Source organism: Melozone crissalis, unplaced genomic scaffold, assembly GCF_028551555.1.
Source record: "Melozone crissalis strain CALT ecotype California unplaced genomic scaffold, PUWL_Pcris_2 ptg000016l_1, whole genome shotgun sequence".
Taxonomy (NCBI): domain Eukaryota; kingdom Metazoa; phylum Chordata; class Aves; order Passeriformes; family Passerellidae; genus Melozone; species Melozone crissalis.
The window spans coordinates 52,201,268-52,222,526 of NW_026535794.1; the positions used below are offsets into that span (position 1 = coordinate 52,201,268).

General features: G+C 38.5%; 1 protein-coding gene across 2 annotated transcripts in view; it reads left to right on the forward strand.

Moving 5' to 3' along the window:
• The window catches only part of TPK1 (thiamin pyrophosphokinase 1), a 302,876-nt gene that overhangs the window by 221,671 nt on the left and 59,946 nt on the right, over nucleotides 1–21,259 (forward strand). For both annotated transcript variants that reach the window (XM_054273950.1, XM_054273951.1), the window contains one exon: nucleotides 18,477–18,588. In XM_054273950.1, coding sequence (XP_054129925.1) covers nucleotides 18,477–18,588 — 112 coding nt within the window. The remainder of the gene's footprint in view (nucleotides 1–18,476; nucleotides 18,589–21,259) is intronic.

Sequence of the window (21,259 nt, forward strand, 5' to 3'; positions counted from 1 at the left end):
AACTCTCCAGTAGAAAACACAGTAGTGGTTGTCCGGAGGTTTAGTATATGAACTTGTAGGTGACATCACCTTCCGTGATAGTTGGAGCAGTTCAAAGGAGTATATGATAGGCAAATGTTTACTTGCAGCTCTTTCTGATTCTTCTGATTCTAAAAGCAAACATAAGTTTTGGCTACATAGACATTTCATTGAACATGCAAGTGAGATATATGGAGCCTGAAAATATTTAAATCTTATCTATACGCTTACATGTATTGACACAGAGTACACAAGCCCAGAAAAGAAAAAGATTAGCCATCAAAGTTGTGCCCCAAGTGCTTGGTATTTAAAACAAACTCTCCAAACTTGGAGTGGATTTAAGGCTGCCTCAGCTGCAGACATCAGGAAGCACAATGGCATTTTTGGCTTTACCCATTAGGAGTATAAGATGCAATATCCTGAAAGCAAACTTGCTGCTTTGAGCATGAAATTTTAACTACTGCCACATTTCTTTTGGATATATCTGCAGTAGCTCTAGGTTAGGGGTAATAACTCAAATTTATGTTTTTGTTAGATCTTGCTTTTTCTTTGTCTTCCAGGATTAAAGTTAAAAAAAAAAAGGTTACAAAAAAGGATTTTTTTTTGGATTCACTGCAAAAACAGTAGCTGCTCTGATGAAAACTGTCTACCACTTATGTGTTGTGGAGAAAAAGTTAATGATTGCACAGTTTGTAACTGCAAAGACAGCAAGTGGAGAAGGGCATAAGCAATGAAGCAGCTAGTAATTCTGATGTATGGAAAATTAACTCCTTTGCAAAACAGAATCACCACTAGGCTTATAGCTGGAATTCCCAGATGCCAATGGGCCCTCAGAGCTGTCTCCTATGAGTGATGTCTAAACTGAGGGCTGTCCATCATCTCAGGAAATTGCAAGGCAGTCTCTAATACAGGTGTTGTTTCAGTTTCAGCAGCTGTTTAAAGAAATGAAAATACTACTCATACACCCAGCAGATAATCAAAGAGGCTGCATGGAAGCAGTAGAACAGAAATGTGTATTTTATTTTTGTGCATGGAAACCTGGAGCATTGACATTTTCCCACTTTTTTCCTGTTTCATTAATTTACTCTAGAACTAAAATAGATGTAAATGTCTTCCATCGATATCTCTCCTGTGCTGGTCTGAGAGCACACTTGTGTCATGAGTCACATTTTGGAGTAATAGAAAACCAAAACTGTATTTTGGGATTGAAAGTTTGTGGAAAGCTTGGATCTAAGTTTGGATTTGAACTTTTTGATTGTAGCATATTTGCCTTTTTCTTTCCCTGCACATAGCTATAACCATTTTCTAAGACAAGAATGTGTTTGTTTCTAGAACAAGTCAGTACAATGTATGCTATGTTTGAAATGAAGAAACTTGTACAGTTATAATTCAGGAGAAGAGGAGAGGGTAGAAGTTTAGTAAACAGGAAGCTCTTTAATCTCTTTAATCTTTATTCTTTAATCTGGTTATTTATTGGTTCTTTAGTTAAACTTGGAATGTAGAATGTAATTGTAATATTTAAATCTATATATACACTTGTAAGTAAGACTACAGTGGTTGCTTTTTTCAACATGTCTTAGTAGCCATGCACAGCTTTAGTAATAAATTTGAGAGCAGCCACCTTATGCAGCAGAGACATTGCAGATCTAATGATGTATTACTGGAGGTTTTTCTGTGTGTCAGTATATTTTTTGGTTTCACTTTGGTTTTTGGGAAGAAAGTTGTTTATATGGAGAGGATGAGAGCAGATCAAATAGAGCAGAAATACAATGTGTGAATTTGGTTTAGTAACTTGTAAGCAAGTCACAAAATAGTGCATTTTTTTTTTTTAATTTCAGTTTGGAGTTGGGGGGAAGGTGGACTGTTTGCTGTTTCTAATCCTCTCAAACAGCCTAAATATTTTCTGGTGGTGACAGACCTATATTTGGAAATACCCTCAGCAGGTTCCTCAACCAACAGCTCCTCCAAAGTACCCCTCTTCCTTGCCAGAGACTAGCAGGTCCTTCCACACAGCCAGAACAAAATTTTTCGGATCCAGAATTTTATCTGGCATCCGCTGAGCCAATATCTTTTGTCTTGAGTTAAAAGATAAAACCTTTGCAGTTGTTCATCTCTCCATTGTATTATAAATATCTTTTACTCAAGAAGAATTTATCATGAAATTTTGTTGCATGCCTGTTTTCTGTAAAAAAATACTAAGATAAAACAACAGTATTCATAGAATATATCATGTGACTGTACAGCATTTAAAAATTGGTGCCAAGGACAGCAAGTTATTTCAAGAATTTGCTTTCCAAAATCTTGCTGAGTGTAATAGTTTGCTGCTTTCTGTGGAGACATATTGTGTTAACCTCTATTACCACTCTTGTTTTAGACCTTTCCAGACCCTGTGTCTCTGATAAAAAGCAGTGCAGACCAGTAGAAGGCTCTTAGTACTGAAACACTTTGTGGTGTCTGATGTCCACATTGCACACTTTTCAGGGTTTTATTTCAGACTTGTCCTAGTCTGGGTCTGTGATTCAGTGAATGCCCATTAGTGGGTAGAGTGTTTTAGGTGCTTTTCTGAAGAGATATTCCAGTTTAATTTTGTCCAGAAGGAATTTTCTGTGTGTGCTCAAGTCACTGTGGATCCCAGTGTGGAGAGAGTCCACATTATTAAAATGAAATTAATTAAAATTATTACTGTAAACATACAGTAAATTGTCAACAATAAAACCCCATTAGTATGTATGGGGTTTTTTACAGATTTTTTCTATTTTACAGTTTTAACCCCTTTGAGTTTTCTCTCATTTTATACGTGCCAAAACAGCATCACATGTAGGTGGACTTTTATTTAAATTAATTATAATGCTAATGGATTTTTTTTAAATCATGATTGATGCTTTTTCTCTATGTAAATTACTTCCATGATTTCAGCTTGCACCTCCTTCATTTCAACTCCAATTCTTTGTCTTGTCCTCCACTACTGGATTCAAAGTTACTTTTATGTTGTTGAAGTCTCTGGCAGATGTCTTTGTCTGACCTGAGTGCTCCTTAGCACCTGTCAGCCTTCTTTCTCACTCTTGTTTAAATTCTCAAAAGCTTTTTCATTTCTGTTTGCCAGCAGTTTCACTCCAGTTGGATAAAAGTTCTGCTGGCTCAAAACTTCTAATACCCCAATAAACTCTGATTTAAATCCTCTAGTCTTGCTTAACACAGTCAAGTCTGAAATTTCTGCTGTCTGTGTTTGTCTTTGCAATGGGAAGCATTTCAGACATCTGAGTTCTTCATTTTTTCATTTTTTTCTGCATGAAACCAAAGTGCAAGCTTCCAGTTAGACTGACATAAAGTAGATGGGTGAAACACCTGCATCTCCAGTTGCACTACCAAGAGGTAACAGCTAAAATTGAAGATTTGTGGATTTTGGATAAAATTTAGCATGGCACTCAAGGACCAGATGTGAAAACAGGAATGATGCAGTTAAACGGATATGTATACTCATGGGCTTTTATAGTGTCTTTACCAACAGACTAGGGAAGTATTTGAATGAAGAATATGAAAATTCACTGGCTTTTGGTGCTCTCTTGGCATTTTCGGGACTTCTGGGGAGTGACAGGTTGGTGGCTGAGAGCAAACAGGTAAAATGGTTCCTTTCCTCACCCACCACTACTGAAAAGACAGCAATGACTCACCTTCATCAAAAATAATGTTTTCTTGAAGTTTAACAGAAAATATTAATATTAAAATGGAATTTATTAGTCCTTAAGGCTGATAAGTTACTATCCTGAAATTATCCTAAGAAAGGAAAAGGAGAGAAGGAGAAATTGAGAGGCTATACGAATTTAGAAGACAGACCTGTTGTTTTTTGGGGTTTTTTTCTTCCTTGTATTCCAAAAAGTCAAGTTACAGTTTTTTGGTGCAAAGTTTTGTTGTTGTTCACATTTTAACATAGTCATCAACATTTCTTTTCCAAAATTCATTGTATCTGCAAGCTAAGACAAGAACATAAAAATTTATTGTCCAGACACTAACATTTCCTGTTATATGCAATCTCAGATTTGACTTCTGATGAACTTAATTTTAAAAAAATACTGATAAATTAATCTCCATTAATTTCTCATATTAATTAGTTGAAATGACATGGTTTTGGAGACTTAACAAGATACATTTTCTAAATTAAGCTCAAATATCAGAAGTAATTTAGATTAGTAGCATATTTTAGAATATACAGAAGCATGCAGCCCCAAGTGAATGAGACAACATATTAGCTAACTATTTTGGCATTAACCATGCTAAAGCAAAGCCAAATTAACTTGCCTTATTTATTAATATTATTTATATTTAAATATTCTTTCATATAAAAAGAATATAAAACCTCCTTATGCATTTCATCCACTCTAGATATTCAGTAATTATCTAAGCAAGTGACTCTCAAGTAACTAACCAAGGATATTGTTACTATTTAAAATTATTACATTGATTCAATATATAGGTTTTATTTTGTTTTGGTGAGTGTTTTGTTAGAGTTATACCAGGTTAGAGAGGGGTTGTCTTTCATTCACTTCCAAAAGAAATCTGGAGTGCCTGTTTTATAGTCTGTTAGCAAAAACACATTGTTTTCCCCACCAGTCAAGGTGAATTACATTTTAAAGTGTCTTATGTTTCTCTCCGTGTCTTGAGGGCATTTTAAAAATCTGATGTGCTTAATATTTCTTGGCCATATTGACTAACCAGTATAGTCTTCAGCAAAGTCTGAAACTGTGCATTTGTCTCCATTTGGTTTCTTGCTAATAAAGTCCAAAACAGCCCAGAAGAAATGGATGATTTCTCTTGAGATTATTTCCTTCTGGTATCATCCTGCCACTACGCTTGGCCCTGTAGACAGAATGTGTGGCTAATTACCTGTAGCTAATTATCTATATACAGCCCTCCTGAAGTGCCGTCCAGGGATTGTCAACTATTAACTTTTTGGAGAGAGGTTTTGTAGTGCTGTGGTGATTGACAGCTGCCTGTCACATGTCAGTTCCTATCTTGTATCTCTACTGTAGGGCTTTAATTTCTGTTTTAAATGGGAAAGTGTATTGTTGCTTTGTGTTTGTGCAGAGCCTGGTCTGTGGCAGGAGCTGCTGGAGCTCATTCTGGTCACCTCAGTGCCAAGGCTTCCTGATGATGGTTCTGTGTCCCCAGCTCTCTAAGTGGGGTAATGCAGCCAGCAGTGGTCCATGAATGCATATAGGAATGTTCCCCACTCTGGAGGCCTGTCAGGAATGAGTCTGACCTTTTTCCCAAAACTTCCTGAAGAAAACAGCCATGAAAGTGGTTGGTTTTTTTATCTAGAGGGTTATGTGAGTGTCTGTCCTTCCAGTGAACCATTGTAGGCTTCTCTATGGCTGTTCTCAAGTCGTGGTTGTTAAGAAGCAGATTTTTAAGGCTTTGCTGAGTATGAGGAGAGGCTGGGGATTGGGAAGGGACTAAGACACACATTATAAAATTCTTTCAGAAGAGCTTCATGTCCTGAGCTTCTCATTTGTAAGAAACAGTAATCTCTGCTTACCCTGATTTTGGAAAGGGTCCCTCCGCAAATCCTGTGTGTGAACACGAGTGTCTGCACAAGGGCTGCTTATTTTGAGCCAGGAATATTTATTTCTGCCTGTTTCAAAATGAAAGATAACACATTTAAAATTTTTGATTGTTTATTAGATATGCTTTTATTGAAATTCACTCTATCGATTCAACATGGCAATATACTCCAGATAGTTTTAAACCTGATCTTTTGAAATGAAAATTTGGGAAAAACTTGAGAATAATGAAATTTTTTTGCTTTCTCATTGCTGTGATTTTATGGAGTCCTTGCAAAATCAGTTGTGATTTAGTTGTCTAATTTTTTTTTTGTTTAGATAGGGTTCGAGTAGCTTGGAAAGGAAAGTTCTAGTTCAAAACTTTCTTCCTCATGAGACATTTTCAGATCATATTGGGCTAAATGGCTTTCTGCATATTTCTATGAAAAAAGCTGAGAGTTGGGGTTGTTCAGCTCTGGAGAGGCTTTCTTGTGGTGTTTTCCATATATAATGGGTTTTATAAGAAAGACAGAGAGAGTTTTAACAAAGATTTTTGTGACAGGACAAAGGGTGGTGGCCTAAACAGGAAGAAGGTAGGTTTAGATTTTTTCCATAAATTAGATGCAGACATGAACAAATGGATAGGTACATTGACAGATGTCCAAGCTTAATTGTTTTTATAATAAATAATGAAGATGGCTGTTATCATAAATAGTTCTCAAAGCATGAAATTTGGCTGAAATGTTCATAAGCATACACAAACATGAGGAAATTATTATACCTGTATGTATTGTACTTCATTCATCATATTGTGCAATTTAAATTGAGGAGTAAAGTGGATAATATTTGAGCATCCAAAATCAACACTAGGAAATAGACACATATTTTTAAGAGGATACTAACTCTCTGCTACTGAAGATTTGACAGCCACCTCTTCCCTTTCCCATTCCCAAGAATTAGCTAGTTCTTTTAAAACCAGACAAAAATGCACCTTCAAATTCCTCTTTGTACAATGTGTAGTCCTCAAAGATTTGTTTTAGACAATCTATTTTTATTAGTAGAAAATTTCCTTTTGTCAAGGAGGATTGGGTTAAAGGACACCTAGGCCAGCTTGAAATCCACAAGTCTCTGGAGCCTGACAGGATGCATCTCTGAGTGCTGAGAGAGCTGGCAGACACCATAACAATGCTCTTTGAAAGGCCCTGTAGATCAGAAGGGATGGCTGAGGACTGGAAGTAAGAACAAGTCACCCTGGTCTTCAAAAAAGGGCAAGAAGGAGGACCCAGGGAGCAATTGACCAGTCAGTGATGGAGCACCTCATTTTGGAGACCATGTCTATCCACATGGGTGCAACAAAGTGCTTGGAGTAGTCAGCATGGATTCACTGCAGGGAAATTCTGCTTGACCAACCTGATGGCCTTCTATGATGAGACAAGTACCTGGATGGATGAGGGGAGAGCAGTGGACTTTGTCTGCCTTGACTTCAGCAAGGCTTGTGGCTCTGTCTCTCACAGCATCCTCATGGACAAACTCAGGAAATGTGAATGAGTGGGATTGATTGAGAACTGAGATCCCAGAGAGCTGTGATCAGTGGCACAGGGTCTGGTTGCAGGTCTGTCACAAGTGGTGTCCCCAGGGTTCAGTACTAGCACAGAACTGTTTAACTTATCCATCAATGACTGAGCAAGTTCAGTGATGTCCCAAAGCTGGCAGAAGTGGTCAGTACCCCAGAGGGCAGTGCAGCCCTTCAGGAGGATCTTAACAGGCTGGAGAGATAGACAGAGAAGAGCTGTCTGAAATTCAACAAAGGCAATTGCAGAGTCCTGTGCCTGGGGGAGAAAAACCCCTTGCACCAGTTCAGGCTGGGGGCCAAACTGCTGCAAAGCAGCTCTGTGGAGAAGGACCTGTGGGTCCTGGGGGACAACAAGTTGCCCATGACCCTGCAGTGCTCTACCAATGCCTATCAGTCACTGAAGGGAGCATGTGAAGAGGGTAGAGCAAGGCACTTCTTGGTGGTGCCAAGCACTAGGACATGAGGCAGCAGTGTCACCAGGAACCAATTTACTAGATTAGAAAGACAACATTACTACTAGCATCACTGATGCGTGGGGAATTCTCCTCAAAGCGTGCATGCCTAGTAACTCAACAGACCAGGTTATATTCCTGAAATTGGCACATATTCATCACATTTCCTCAACCATGCATATACACTAATTATTTAGCTGGACTTATTTGAATATGGTTCTGGATCTTCCGATGAATCTTTTCTTTTTGAGACTGTTTCAAATATGGGATCAGGTTGTAATGTATTTCCTTACCATGCTTTGTTGTGACACACAATCTGATTTTTTTCTAAAAACTAAGATATCTGCTAGTACATATTGATCACTAATATAAAGGAAATAAAGAATAAGGAAGCATTGGCTGGCATAAGACTTATTAGTCACTGATGTAGATAGGGTTAGCACAAGGCCACATTAATCTCTGGTATTTGTACTAAGCACTGTATGGTAAAAACTAAGCATTAATGATGAGTATAGGGATTATACACTATTGTGCTAAAGCTAAAAGAATTTTCCAACATCTTCCCCCACTGCTGCGTAGATTTCTTAGAGAAGTAGAACTTGTTAGGTAACAACTGGCAGAAACTGATGCACAGTAAGTTCCACCAGAATACAGCGAAAAACTTCTTTAGTGTGTGGGTGATCAAATACTGGAACAGATTTCCCAGAGAGCTTGTGGAGTCTCCCTCACTGGAGGTATTCAAGAACTGTCTGGATGCAATCCTCTGCCATGTGTTCTAGGATGACCCTGCTTGAGCAGGGAGCTTGATGACCCACTGTGGTCCTTTCTAACCTGACCCATTCTGTGGGAAGTTCTCATGCTCTGCAATACTCCAGTTTTGTGGCTGGTAATGGTTTGAGCTGAGTGTGGTGGGTTGATGCTGGCAGGATTCCAGACACCCACCAAAGCCTCTCTCCCACTCTCCTCTGCAGCTGGACAGGGGAGAGAAAAATATAATGAAGGGTTCATGGCCTGAGATAAGGATCAGGAGAGATCTGTCATCAAATATCATCATGGGCTTCCAGCAGCTTCTCACAGAAGCCACCCTTGGAGCTTCTCTCTGCCATACCAGGCCATGCTAAATCAATACAGGCAAGCAATAGGGTTTTTATTCTGAAATCTTTCATGTCTTAATTGCAATTCTCTCCTAGTACCAACCCAATGGCACCTCATTTCTTGGAGCAGGAGTAGCAAGGAAATCACATGCTTTCCAAGAGGGAAATGTAGCTAGAGAAGTTTAGGAAGGCAAGAAATCAGTATGCTATAGTAATGCACCTAATTCCTTAAGCAATCCTTGATTATGAATTAAGTTTATTACTACTTTAAATAGCTTGAAATTGATAGTTTAGCTTCTAGGTTTTTCAAGTGTTTGGCTATATGTTTTCTTCTTGAATGTTTTTGATACTTTTGTGTGATATTTTATTCTTCTATCTCACTAATAAAGCCTACAAACAGGTTTGACCTAGCAAGTTCCTCTTTTATGGAAGGGTTCAGTTCCTTTTTCAGAGGATGCATCCTGACTTTCTATTGTGTGAAAGAGATTGAAAACTTTTATATACAGAAAATGCAACAATATGCATAAGTCAAAGGGTCTAAATAGGCAGTATTACTTGTTCCAGCCTTTCTGCTTTTGTGAGGGTGAGCCGTGAGTTTTAACAGCAACCTGTCAGTCTGTAGACCCTCATTTAATGCTTTTTTTATGTCAGTGCTTTTCATCTTGCATTATACTACTCTGTATTTGGTATAGACTTGTTCTGCTGTGGTCCTGTTTCATGGGTTCAAGTTCTATTTTGTTGCCAGGCAGTAAATTGAAAGAATTTCATAGAATACAATAGAACAGGTTCAGCTGGAAGGGACCCACCAGAAGCACCTAGTCCAACTACCTGACCACTTTCAGGACTGACCAAAAGTTAAAGCATGGCTTTAAGGGCATTGTCCAAATGCCTCTTCAATACTGACAGGCAAAGGGCCCTGACCACTTCTCAAGGAAGTCTGTTCCAGGATTTCACCACCCTTTGGGTAAGGAAGATATTGCTTATGTCAAGTCTGAACCTTCCCTGATGGAAGCGGCTTTTAGCTGTTCCCACATGTCCTAGCACTGGGAGCCAGGGAGAAGAGCTCAGCACCTGCCTCTCAACTGCCCCTTTTCAGGGAGCTGTGGGGAGCAGTGAGGTCACCCCTTGGCTTCCTTCTCTCCAAACCAGACATGCATAAATTCCTCAAGTATCATAAATCAAAGGCGACTCGGACAAAGGGGAGAGAGAATGATACATCTGACTCCATCATCAGAAGGCTAAAGAATTATTTTATTATACTATACTGTGTGCATTGTATCTAAACTGAATCTGCCCTGCACTCACTCTTGCTCACAACTGCTCACACCGCACTCATCTCTCATTCTCTCCTGACTGTCCGACACACACACACTTCTTGGCCCTGATAGGCCAAGGGAACCAAACATCCTCACTTTGGGTAAACAATCTCCATATTGCATCCTACTTTAGCAAAACACAGGCACAGCAAGCGAGATAGGAATTGTGTTTTCCTTCTTCTCTTCTTGTCTCACAGCTTCTCTCTGTTCAGAGGGCATGTGAATACCACACTCAAGGACATGTCTGCTGTGCCCTTTGCCACCTTGTTGCCTTCCTTGGGATGCATTCAAGTAATTCAATTCTTAAATTGATCTGCACATGCTACTCAAGATGGGGCTGCACCAGCACTAAATACAGATGTGACCATCCAGTCACCTCTTTTGACCAGCTGGTGATGCTGTGTTTGGTGCACTCCAGGATGGAGTTTGTCCTCCTTGCTGCCAGGGCACACACACTGCTGACTCCTGTCAAGCCTCCTGTCAGCCAGCATCCCCAGATCCCTTTCTGCAGGGCTGCTCTCCAGCCACTCCTCTCCCAGTTTAGTCTCATGTCTGGCATTGCTCCATCCCAGGTGCAGAATCCAGCATTTGGACTTGTTCAGTTTCATGCCACTGGTGATTGCCCAATGCTCCAGTCTCTCCAGATACCCCTGCAGGGCCTCTTGTCCCCTGAGACAGCCAACAGCACCTCCCAGTTTCATAATTTCAAATTTACTAACTGTGCATTCAGCTCCTGTACCTAAGTCATTGATACAAATATTGAACAGAACTGGCCCTAGAATTAAGCCCTGAAGAACACCACTGGTCACCAGTCACCAGCCAGAAGTTCTGAACAGTACAATATTCCACTCCCCCACCATATCCTTCAACAAAATAACAGATTTTTGTGAGAATTGTAATCTCCAAGTGAATACTGAGCTTTACAAGAGAAAAGAAAAAACGTGGGGGAAAAAAGAGGAATATATATATATATTTGAATGGGCAGCTTGAATATTCTTTAATTATCTTTGTTCTTCTTGACCTGAGCAACATGTCTTTGAGTTTCAGAGGTGTAGAAAGAATTCAGTCAATCAATCATTGTAGAAAGGAGCAGTCAGTCATTGCTAGCACCAGATCTTGGGCATAACATGTCTTCAAAGCCTGCTGTTACAAAACAGAAGCCATTGTCCTGTCTACTGAAAGTAGATATGGTTTCTTATCCTAAGTCAATGAATATCTTTATAATAACAGCAAATTAATTTCTTCCTGTAGCAGGGATCAAGAAGGAATGCAAAATGGTCTCCTAAGTTCATTTTTGCTAGTTCCAGTCTCTATCCTTCTTGCCTAGAGGTATATGAAAGTTACAGTCAGCAACAAAAGGGAGAAAAGAGCATTTGTGAGATTCCCGCACTCCATGAAAAGAATTCTGTTCATCAGTTTGTTTGCACTGAAGAAATTAGAGAGGCCAGGCTTTGATGAAGCCCTAATCCTAACATGAAACCTCCAAATATGAAGTCAGTTCTACTAAAAGGATGCTGGTATATGAGAGGATTTGTGGGCTCATGATTTGCTGCCATTGTATAAAGCATTAAAAAAAAAAAAAGGCATCATAGGGATTGAGAAGTACAAGATTGAGAAGGACAAGAAACTAAAAGAAGGTGTTGACCACCTTCTTTTTTGTTGGCCTGTTGATCATTCTTCTTATTTATGCAGTATAGAAGATTTCCAAGTGAGAGTTTGGAGTAGGAGAGCTACAGAGATTTGCCAGTTTGCCTGGGAACAGATAAACAGATTTGAATTTTGTGTATTCTTACGTAGCATAAAGGTGCCTTTCTGTAACAGTCCATGATTCAGTGCTAAGAGGAATAAATTGTTTCTTGCCACAAGTTAGGTGAACCATACCTTGTCTTTTAAATTAATTCACACACTTCTCTAATACCCAGAAAAATAAGAGAATCTAGTCTAGGTAGAAGGGATCCTACAGACTCTTCCCCTGTAGAAATATACAAAAAAAAGAAAGGGCAGTGACACTAAATTTATTATGAACTGATTCATAATGAAAAAGATTATGCTGCATTTTTATCACTTAAGAATTGCAGAGTATTAGTGCCCTTAGTAAAGGCCCCTCTAGGCTGACAATTTAACTGCAACACTGCATAATAATTATACATGCAATATGAAATCTTCAGCAGCTTGTCTACTTTCCACTCTTATCTGCAATCTATTATACTCTGTAGTCTCATAAATGGATATAAAGAAATGGTTCTGATTTTTTTAAGGCATCACTAAAAATGCTAATTAAACTTATAATGATGAGCCTGCTGAGGATAGGGCACCAAATGCACAAGCTCAAGGATAAAATGTCACACTGGGCCAGTCTAAGCCTTGTTTGAATTTAGAAAGGGACCAGGCATTTCTTGATCATTGTGGTTTCACTCTGTATTTGTGGTGTATTTTGCACTGATTTGTGGAAAACTGGAGAAAATGTTGTGGAATCTCATTTGCAACTGGGAAGTTTAAACAGAATGAGTTTCTCTTTTTGGTGGTGTTCAGAGTAGAACAAGAATTAGTATTTATGGCATTTGTCAGTCTTTAAGATATGTCTTTGAAAAGGAATTAAACTAATGCAACTCCTTTTTAAAGTATCTTTTGTATTCCCAGATATCTTTTTAGGTTGAAAAAATGTTTTCATCCCTTTATTTGTGCGCATGTTAGCACACATGCTGCTGTCACTTTTAACTGCTTGCAGTATTCTGAGGGGAGTATAATTTCAGATTTTTGCACCTGTGATTGTTGGGGTTTTGTCACCCAGGCAGACCGGCCTGCAGAAGATAGAGAGCTGTTTCATAGGCTCATGCTGCTACAAGTGATGGGCAAATGAGGGATTTGCTCCCTGTGCTCAGAGACATCAGAAGTGTTCTCTCAGGCTGGTTTTTGCTAGGACTGTAGATGTTCATGTGTGAATGTGTGAAATTCTGGAATTGTTTGCTCTCTGTGCATAATTTGTACATTAGATATACAGTAGCAACCATTTAAATGTATAACCTCATGGTTTAGTAACTCCATTTGGTTTACTGGCACTCACCTCCCTGGGGATTTCCTTCTGTACCCTTATCATAAATTGGTTTGAAACAAATGTGTTCATTAATTTGGTCTACTAATGATTATAATATATTCTGTCTTTCTTACCTGGGATTTTATTCACTGTAAAGTCATTTTTTATTAAGTGCTCCCCTTGAAAGGTAGCCTTGGTGAGGCTCTGTCTTACAAATAGCTGATACACTGAAGTCCATCCATTTCAGCACAGGAACAATCTAAGCTTTGATAGTAGGGATTGGTAGGATTGGTCCAACAGTTTTCAATGTTATTTTGAAGTATAACAAATTTGCTGGTTTTTCTCTATGTGTTTGAGCAGTCATTGATATGACATATGAGAGCTTTTAGACATACAAGTTTTTGCTATAACTATGGATACTTTTATCTTCAACAGCAACCAAAAGCCTAGTTGGCTCAGAAAACATTCTCTGAATAGTGTTCACATAATAGCTACTTGGTACTGTGTCTATTTGTGTGAGAAGACAATGATGATATTTTAGAATTATAACAAAACAGCTCTTCTTAAGTACATCCTTTTAGAAAAACTGGCTGTATTTGTCTTGCTCAAAATCTCAGCCCAAAAGCTTTTATTATTGTTAAGTCAAGCTCTTACCCAACTAATGATTAGTAGAAATATTTCTGGAACTTTGTTTTGACTTTATTGCCAGTCATATTTGATTTTAAACATAAATGTTCTCAGATTTGTTTCATCCTTGTTCCTTTTCTCTTCCTCCCTTCTGTGGCTGTCTTTGGTGATTGTGTTGATTTCCACCCATTCCTTAATTCTTCTTTCTGCATAGCATTTTCTGCACCCAGATGTTTATGTACTAAAACAGATTGTGGTCTTTGCCTTTTTCCTGGGTAACACTGTGACATCTGTATTTTGTTTTTTGCTGCTGTTTTTGCTTTCAAGTGTGTGCTGCCATCTATGGAGTAATCATAGAAATAAAGCTGGTATAAAAAAGGTGTTTTATCAGAAGATCATGGAAAGCAAGATCTAGATAGTGGAGGAGGTATAGTAGAGCAGTTGGTCAGATCTCCAGAAATCCTGTTTCTCTGTAGTCCCAGGTCTCACAGCAAGCATGGGTGAAAGTACATCTTTTAGAAAATCAATGATTTCTAGTAATGAAATTATTCAGTTGATTTCTTTAAATCAAAGTAAGTTTGCTTTGTCCTTCAATCTGGTAACTCATTCCTTTTTCTTTTCCTTCCCTGTTACCTTTCACATGTCCTAGTTATTCAGCAGTTTCCAAGATCTGTTTACTACATCTTTCTTAATTTGTTTTTCAAAGCTTAATTTTAATTCCTTATCCTTCCCCAGCATCTTGTTAACTGGCTTTATGCCTCTCCTCAGTGTTTAGCTTCAGCCTGATAAGTTCCAGGTTTCCCTCCTTCAGATCTCTTCAGAATGCATTACTGAAGATTAGTCCCCATTCTGTCTCTCTTTCATAACATTTTGTTCCTTGATATCTATTTTAGAGTGTACATTTATTGCAACACATCTATTCAAGATGGTCTGAAAAGCACTAGGAGAAGTAATTTTCTCTGTGCTGGGGCATCCATACACGTAGGGAAGCTGCCACTTTTGTCTGGATGCTGTTCATGTGTGTTCAGCTTGCAGATTTCTGACTAAGGATTGTAGCATCTCACAACCTTGAATCGGGTTAGGTGTATGAATTCCTGGCAATCAGACTTCTATTCATTTCAGCTGGCTGTGGCAAATAACAACTATGTCTCTAGGTCTTTCCTCAGCAAAAAAGAGTGTTGGAGTGGGTGTATATTATTTAACCACTACTTCTTAAATGCTTTCTTATAACACAAGGCATTAGAATCAAAAGGAAAAGTTTAGCCTATGTGGATAAAGCATTCTTAAAAAAATCTTCTGACATTTTCTTCTTATTGCTGAACTCAAAAAATTGATCTTATTTTCCAGCATCAAAACAAAATGAAGGAAAAAAATCGATGCTGAAGATTGATCAATGTTTTTCAAAACTGACTTAATAAGATAAAAATCAATGTGGCTGTATTATTTGTCATTCTTTCATTACCAGGAACATTCAAACATGGTAATATTTGATTCTTAAGTTAAATGTGAAAATATTTCAGTTACCTCCTACAGAGGCAAAAAAAATATAACGAGGGATTTATTTAGTCGAAGTTCAGTTTTCTTTTTAAACCTAGTTTTGGAAATTTGAGTTCTGCAGAAATTGAAAACAGTTTGATATTTTAAGTGACAGTATATAATTATTCCTTTAATCACACAGACTTAAATAGAACAAATTATTACTTGTATTTGCAAATTAAAAGCTCTGATCCTCCCTTCCTCCTGCAAATATCAGTTCCATCTTGCTTGGTTGAGAGATCTTTACTCAAAAAATTGGAAATAAGCTTGGGAAATGAATTTCCCTCATGGCAGGTTCACACTGCTTTGAATTGAGAGCTTTACTGTACAAATGCACTGGCTGATTAATGTTTTTGGCAAAAATGAATTGTTTATATGCAATTTGTTTGTTTGTTTGTATTTTTCCAACATTCATTTCCCTTTTCTGCTCCTGCTATCCCCAGTAATGTTAAGATCCCTTATTGATTTATTTAAAGAAAAGCCTTAGAAACGGATTTCTGTTATATTATTGAACCAATCCCTAAAACATAAGTTTGGCCTGACAGTTGAGAGGGTTTTTTTAAAAAAAATTATTTTCATTTCAGTATTCTCATTCACTTACCTGCTGACTTGGGTTTAGCCATTTGGGCTCCCTCTTTGAAATTCCTCTTAACAGCTGAGTGGTAGAAAATGTCCTTTTAGGGAAGAAAATCATTGTGCTCACATAATCAATGGAATGTGTGAACTAGGATTTTCATGAAGTATCAGATATTGAAAGACTCCTGATAAAATCCGATATATTGGTGAGCCTCTGGCGTTGGCATCTTCTGTTTTAAAGATTTATTTCATGAGCACAGAAAGACAGCTATCTGCATAAATTCCTACTGAATTGATTCCCTATCTGCAAGCTGGGGCAGAATGTCATAAAATAGCAAATGCAAACCTGGTATTCGTTAGACAGAAACTTTGAGAATATGGAATTTACCAAGTTCTCTGTGGGGCCAGCTACTTTCTCATCTGCTTTTCATATTCCCTTCCTGATTGATTAATATGGAGAGTTTGCTCCTCTCCTCCAGTAGCTCTGAGCAGCAATTTGAGCATTCATTGGGCTCAGACAGTCCCACCCCTTCATCTCTCACTCATCATCAGCTTCATTATCCACAATATCTGTAATCACACAATGAGAGAGCTTCTACTTGCTGCTCTCCTCATCCTTTCCTCCTCCCTCCATGCTGTGAGGGAGAGGTGCCATGGCATATTGCACAGCTAAAAGCTTATCAAGCCTGAATTTGTTACACCTCTGAATTTGGCAGGCAGGCATTCACAACCACTACACATATACATGGCTCAACACCACGTGAAGCTGGACACCCTGAGAAGACAGATAGGATTGGATTGGTTTTCTCATTGCTCTGCAAAAAATCAAATAGACTTAAGCTATACAATCTGATATTCCCTAATTGACAGCTTTTCCAAGGTTCATTTGTTAACTGAGAGCATGACATGTATTGAAGTTGTTTCTTCATAATGCATTTGGCATTAACAGGAGAAGCTGCTGAATGCCTCAGACATCAATGTCTCAGCAATAAGATATTTTGCTACAGTTTTGACTTTCTAACTAGTGACTGTGTATTTGCAAGAGCATGTGAAATGAGCGTAGGACAGGGCAGGAGAAAAAGCTTAAAAATGCATTCTCCTAAGAAAATTTGTGGGACTATTTTTGCTGCTTGGGACATTTAGTTGACTTTTATGGTTCAACTGTTTTTCATTTATCTTGCTTAACAAAGTGTTCACTGAATAATCATTGGACTTCAGTCCATATATTTATAAATAGGCACATCTCATTTTATTTATAGTGATGAAGATTTTGTGTGTAAAAGACGTGCTCAAGAGTTTTGCTTGCCTGCATCTACAGGAGAATAAAATAAAATGAAAAAAAATCCTCTGTTTCAAAGAAGCTTCTCCCACATGAAGGCCAGGCTGATTTGAAGGAATAAATTTTCTGTGTAGAAGAGACCAGAGGATGATTTCTCCACTGATCTTGTCACTACTTTTTATTTGCTGCTTTCTTGTAGCTAGTTTCTGTCACCATGATATTTTCTGAAAAATCCCTTTGCCAGGATTTTTCTCCTGAGAAGCTGAGAAGCCTTAGAGGAAAAAAACCCCCAATAATTATCTGCTGCTGTGGAATGCAACAGGTGCATCTCTGATTGGTCCATGTTGGTTGTTTTTAATTAATGGCCAATCACAGTCAGCTGGCTTGGACTCTCTCAGAGTCATGAGCTTTTGTTATTCATTTTCCTTTCTATTCCTTGCTAGCCTTCTGATGAAATCTTTCTTCTATTCTTTTAGTGTAGTTCTAATATATCATTTTCTTTTAATATAATATATATCATAAAATAATAAATCAGCCTTCTGAAACATGGGGTCAAGATTCTCATCTCTTCCCTTGTCCTGGGACCCCTGCAAACACCACCACAAGTTTCCACAAACACTTTCTTATTTTCTTAGAACACAGATTCTACTAGAACTGTAACACTCAGCACTTTTCATTCTGTTAAAGATTTCCAGTTTCTACTCTTCCTTGTAACAGTTCATGGGATGTTCACATAGGAGCTGTAAGTGCTAATGAAGAGATTTATCACAAATATATGATCATTAATAGCTGTTGCTTCTCCTGCATCCCATGAATGTTTTACTTACTAGATGAATTTATCTTGGATGTAAAAAAATGTTTTAATTTCATTTTTTTTTCATTATTTATTGTAAGCAGGTTACTCTAAATATTTAGGTTCATTTCTCTAGCACCTAGTTAAATTTTTGCATGTATTCCTCCTTCTGGGTAGAGAACATGCCTGGAGAAGTACATGAAATTTTACAGATGTTGTCAAAATAATTGAAGCATTTCAGTGAAGCTTTGACTAGCACTGTTTAGGAAGTGAAACACAGCTGTTTAGATGAGGAAAAAATGTGGGAATGGATCAGGATGCCTTCATTTCACAGGAATAAAGAGCCTAGGTTTGACAGAATGACCTGTTCAAATAATGCCAGGTAAGAATGAGCAAAGCTAGATTCTGCTTAGAAAAGCCTAGAAACAGACTTTTGAAAGCCCTAAGGTCTGGAACCTAAGCACACACCTCTCCTCCCTCTGTAAACATCAAGGTTCTGACTTCCTGCTGCAACCAAATATTCCTGAGCCCTTGGGGGACATTCTGGGGCTGTCCCCAAGCACCTCCCCTTTTGTTTGCATCGTCTGGGATCAAATGCCATTTGGGCAGGCACTGACAGCAGAAACACTTCTGTCTTGCAGGGCAAGCACAAGTTGCACGTGGACACAGGCCTGGAGGGCCCCTGGTGCGGCCTCATCCCCATCGGGAGCTCCTGCGAGAGTGTGACCACCACGGGCCTCAGGTGGAACCTCAGTAAGTGGGATGCCTGTGGGACAGGGGCTCTGCTCTGCTCCTCACCCTGCCTTTGGAGTGCCTTTCACCAGTCATGAAGGGCCTTACAAGTGTGAAGGTGAAGCATGGCATTGAATCCCTGCCAGGCCATTTTTTTTCCTAGAAATGAAGGGGTTTTACAAAAATAAAAGCTAGAGAAATACGTTTAAACCTGTGATCTCACAGGCAGAAACACATTTTCCATTTGGGAGTCATTGTGCTCTTCAAACAGAACATTTGTTGAGGTCATGATACATTACCGTCTTGATACATTGCCCTCCAGGGAGAAGAAGCCATGAGTGTCTAAACTCCTGCTTATAAGCCATAAAGATACAACAGACAAATACTAACGGGATACAGATTAGCAAAGCTACCTCACTTCGACTGAACTGCTTCGTGTATATTGTCTATGTCTCAACCCTGAATGAATAGATCCTTTTTCTTACTTTCAAGTGGAAAAGAGTCCATTTGATCTAGAACAGGGACATTTATCTGTAGAGATAGGAGGTTTTATAACCCAAAGAATCAAACCAACTTTCATCCTCCTGCCTCTTCTTCCCACACGGAGTCATTTGGGATGCATTTACACAGGGAAGTAATGAGATATTTTCAATGAACATTCATTAAAACTTAAGTGGGAGCAAAGCAGTAATGGAGAGGCTCTAGTCTCAGTCTGATTGACATGTCCAGGCTTTAAAGCCATTCCATGCAGAAAGGGCATGCTGTTCTCACAATTTGCAGTGCAGTGCCTTCACTGGCCAAGAATTACTGTGAGTGACCCACTGTGCCAGCCAGCAGAACATCTGCTAGTTCCACTGAGAGCTTGAGCACGTGCAGTTAAGGTTGTGGTAGGCATTAGTAGCTCATTAACTATAAAATATATAAATATGGCATTAGTTTTGGATTGTGGGAGAATTGCCAGATGAAGGGCTGTCTGGCTAGCAACATTTCTGTCCTTTTAAACTGGATTGGAAAAGCTGAATATATTGCATGGGAGACATTCCCTTAATTTGAAAAAGAGTCAGATATTTTCATTTGTATGTATAAATACGGTTGACATATATGATACTGAATTTTCATCTTCTCATCTCTGTTGTCCAGCAACTGCAGTGACTCATTGCACTGAGGTACTAATTTCTCAGAAAATGTTCTCTCCTTCAGAATGAGGTAGAAGAAGCTCAAGATTGCCTCATGTTAATGAAGGAAGCATCTCTGAATCCTGTGTTGTATTGTAAAAGGCTACTGTGTGGATCAAAATGTGGTAGATGCAATGAGGTTGCAGCCCTTTCTTCTGATTTTTATTAGTTGAAAAAGCCATTTTTCAGATACAACAGAATTTTTTCAGCTTAATTCCGTAAATTTCCTCAGATTTGCAAGTTGCTCATTAGAAAGTTGGTGATTTTAAAGATGGTCTGTCTGGTCTGTTTCTTTGTTACTATTGAGTTATGATTGCCTGATCTGCTAAAGCTAAAGAGAAAGGGATTGCAAGTCAGCTGTGCCAGCTGGAGGAGGATGCAGGGGGGAGATAAAATGGAGCAAATATTTTTTCTCTCTAGAGTTGGGTTGAGATATCAGATTCTTAAACATTGGTCATAACTGCGTATGGACCCACCAGGATTTTGATACTGTTAATTCCATCTCTTTTTTTTGTTTGTTTGTTTTTCTGGGGGACAAAAAAGTATTTATGTGACTGTTTCCTGCTTGTTTCATCTTAACACCATCATCTCTGCTTCTCCCTGTCCTTGTTACTGTTCTTTTCCTGGAGGAAAGAGAGCAGACCTTTACAGTGTTTTTGTTAGTGATGTATACATTGCATCCTGTTACAGTCTGTTTTCAGTCTCAGTAGTCATGTTTCTCCCAGGTTGTAGTTCTTTCATTCATTTCTCCATATTAATCACAGATATCTATGTAAAACCAAAAAATGAGCTGGTCTTCCTTGAAGAGCCTCAATCTATCTGAGACATAAAGACCATTACAACCTGAAACTGCTCTCTTACCCAAGCCACTAAAGCTAACCTTTTCACTCATCCAAATGCAGAATAACCATTGAACTAGGTTATTGTTCAGACACTGATTAAAAAATTGAAGTGCAATTACATTTCCCAAAAGTGAAACCAGTATCTCCAATACAGCATGTGGTTAGTTGTGACTTGGTTGGATTTTTTTTCCCTAATAAATAGGATTTACATTCTGATAGTTAAAGTTTGATGCTAACTTCCATTGTGTTACTGGACTTCTATGCTGCCTGCAGTTTTGCACTTACTTCAAAAAATATTAATCCTCCTGTAAATTGGGATGGAGAAGCAGAGGATCAAGTGGGAGGAAATAGAATAATAAGAATGGAAACTGAAGTGTGATATGGATGTCAGCCTTGCTGCTAAGGGCTGGCAATGGCAGAGCTTTACCTGTTCATTCATTAACAGCAATCTGAGCACACACCTTTGTAAACCTCCGAGTAAAAATATTGCAAACCTCAGTGAATAATTTTTTGTGGTTATAAATTCATTTTCATGTGTAAATCATAAAAGGAATTAAATTTTTAAGCCGAGCATGACATGAAAGGCCTATTCCTCAAGTTTGTTATGGAATTAATTGGATGTGACCTAACAAGTTGGGTTTTAAAAAGCAATTTTTGAGCTCTCAGGATATTTAG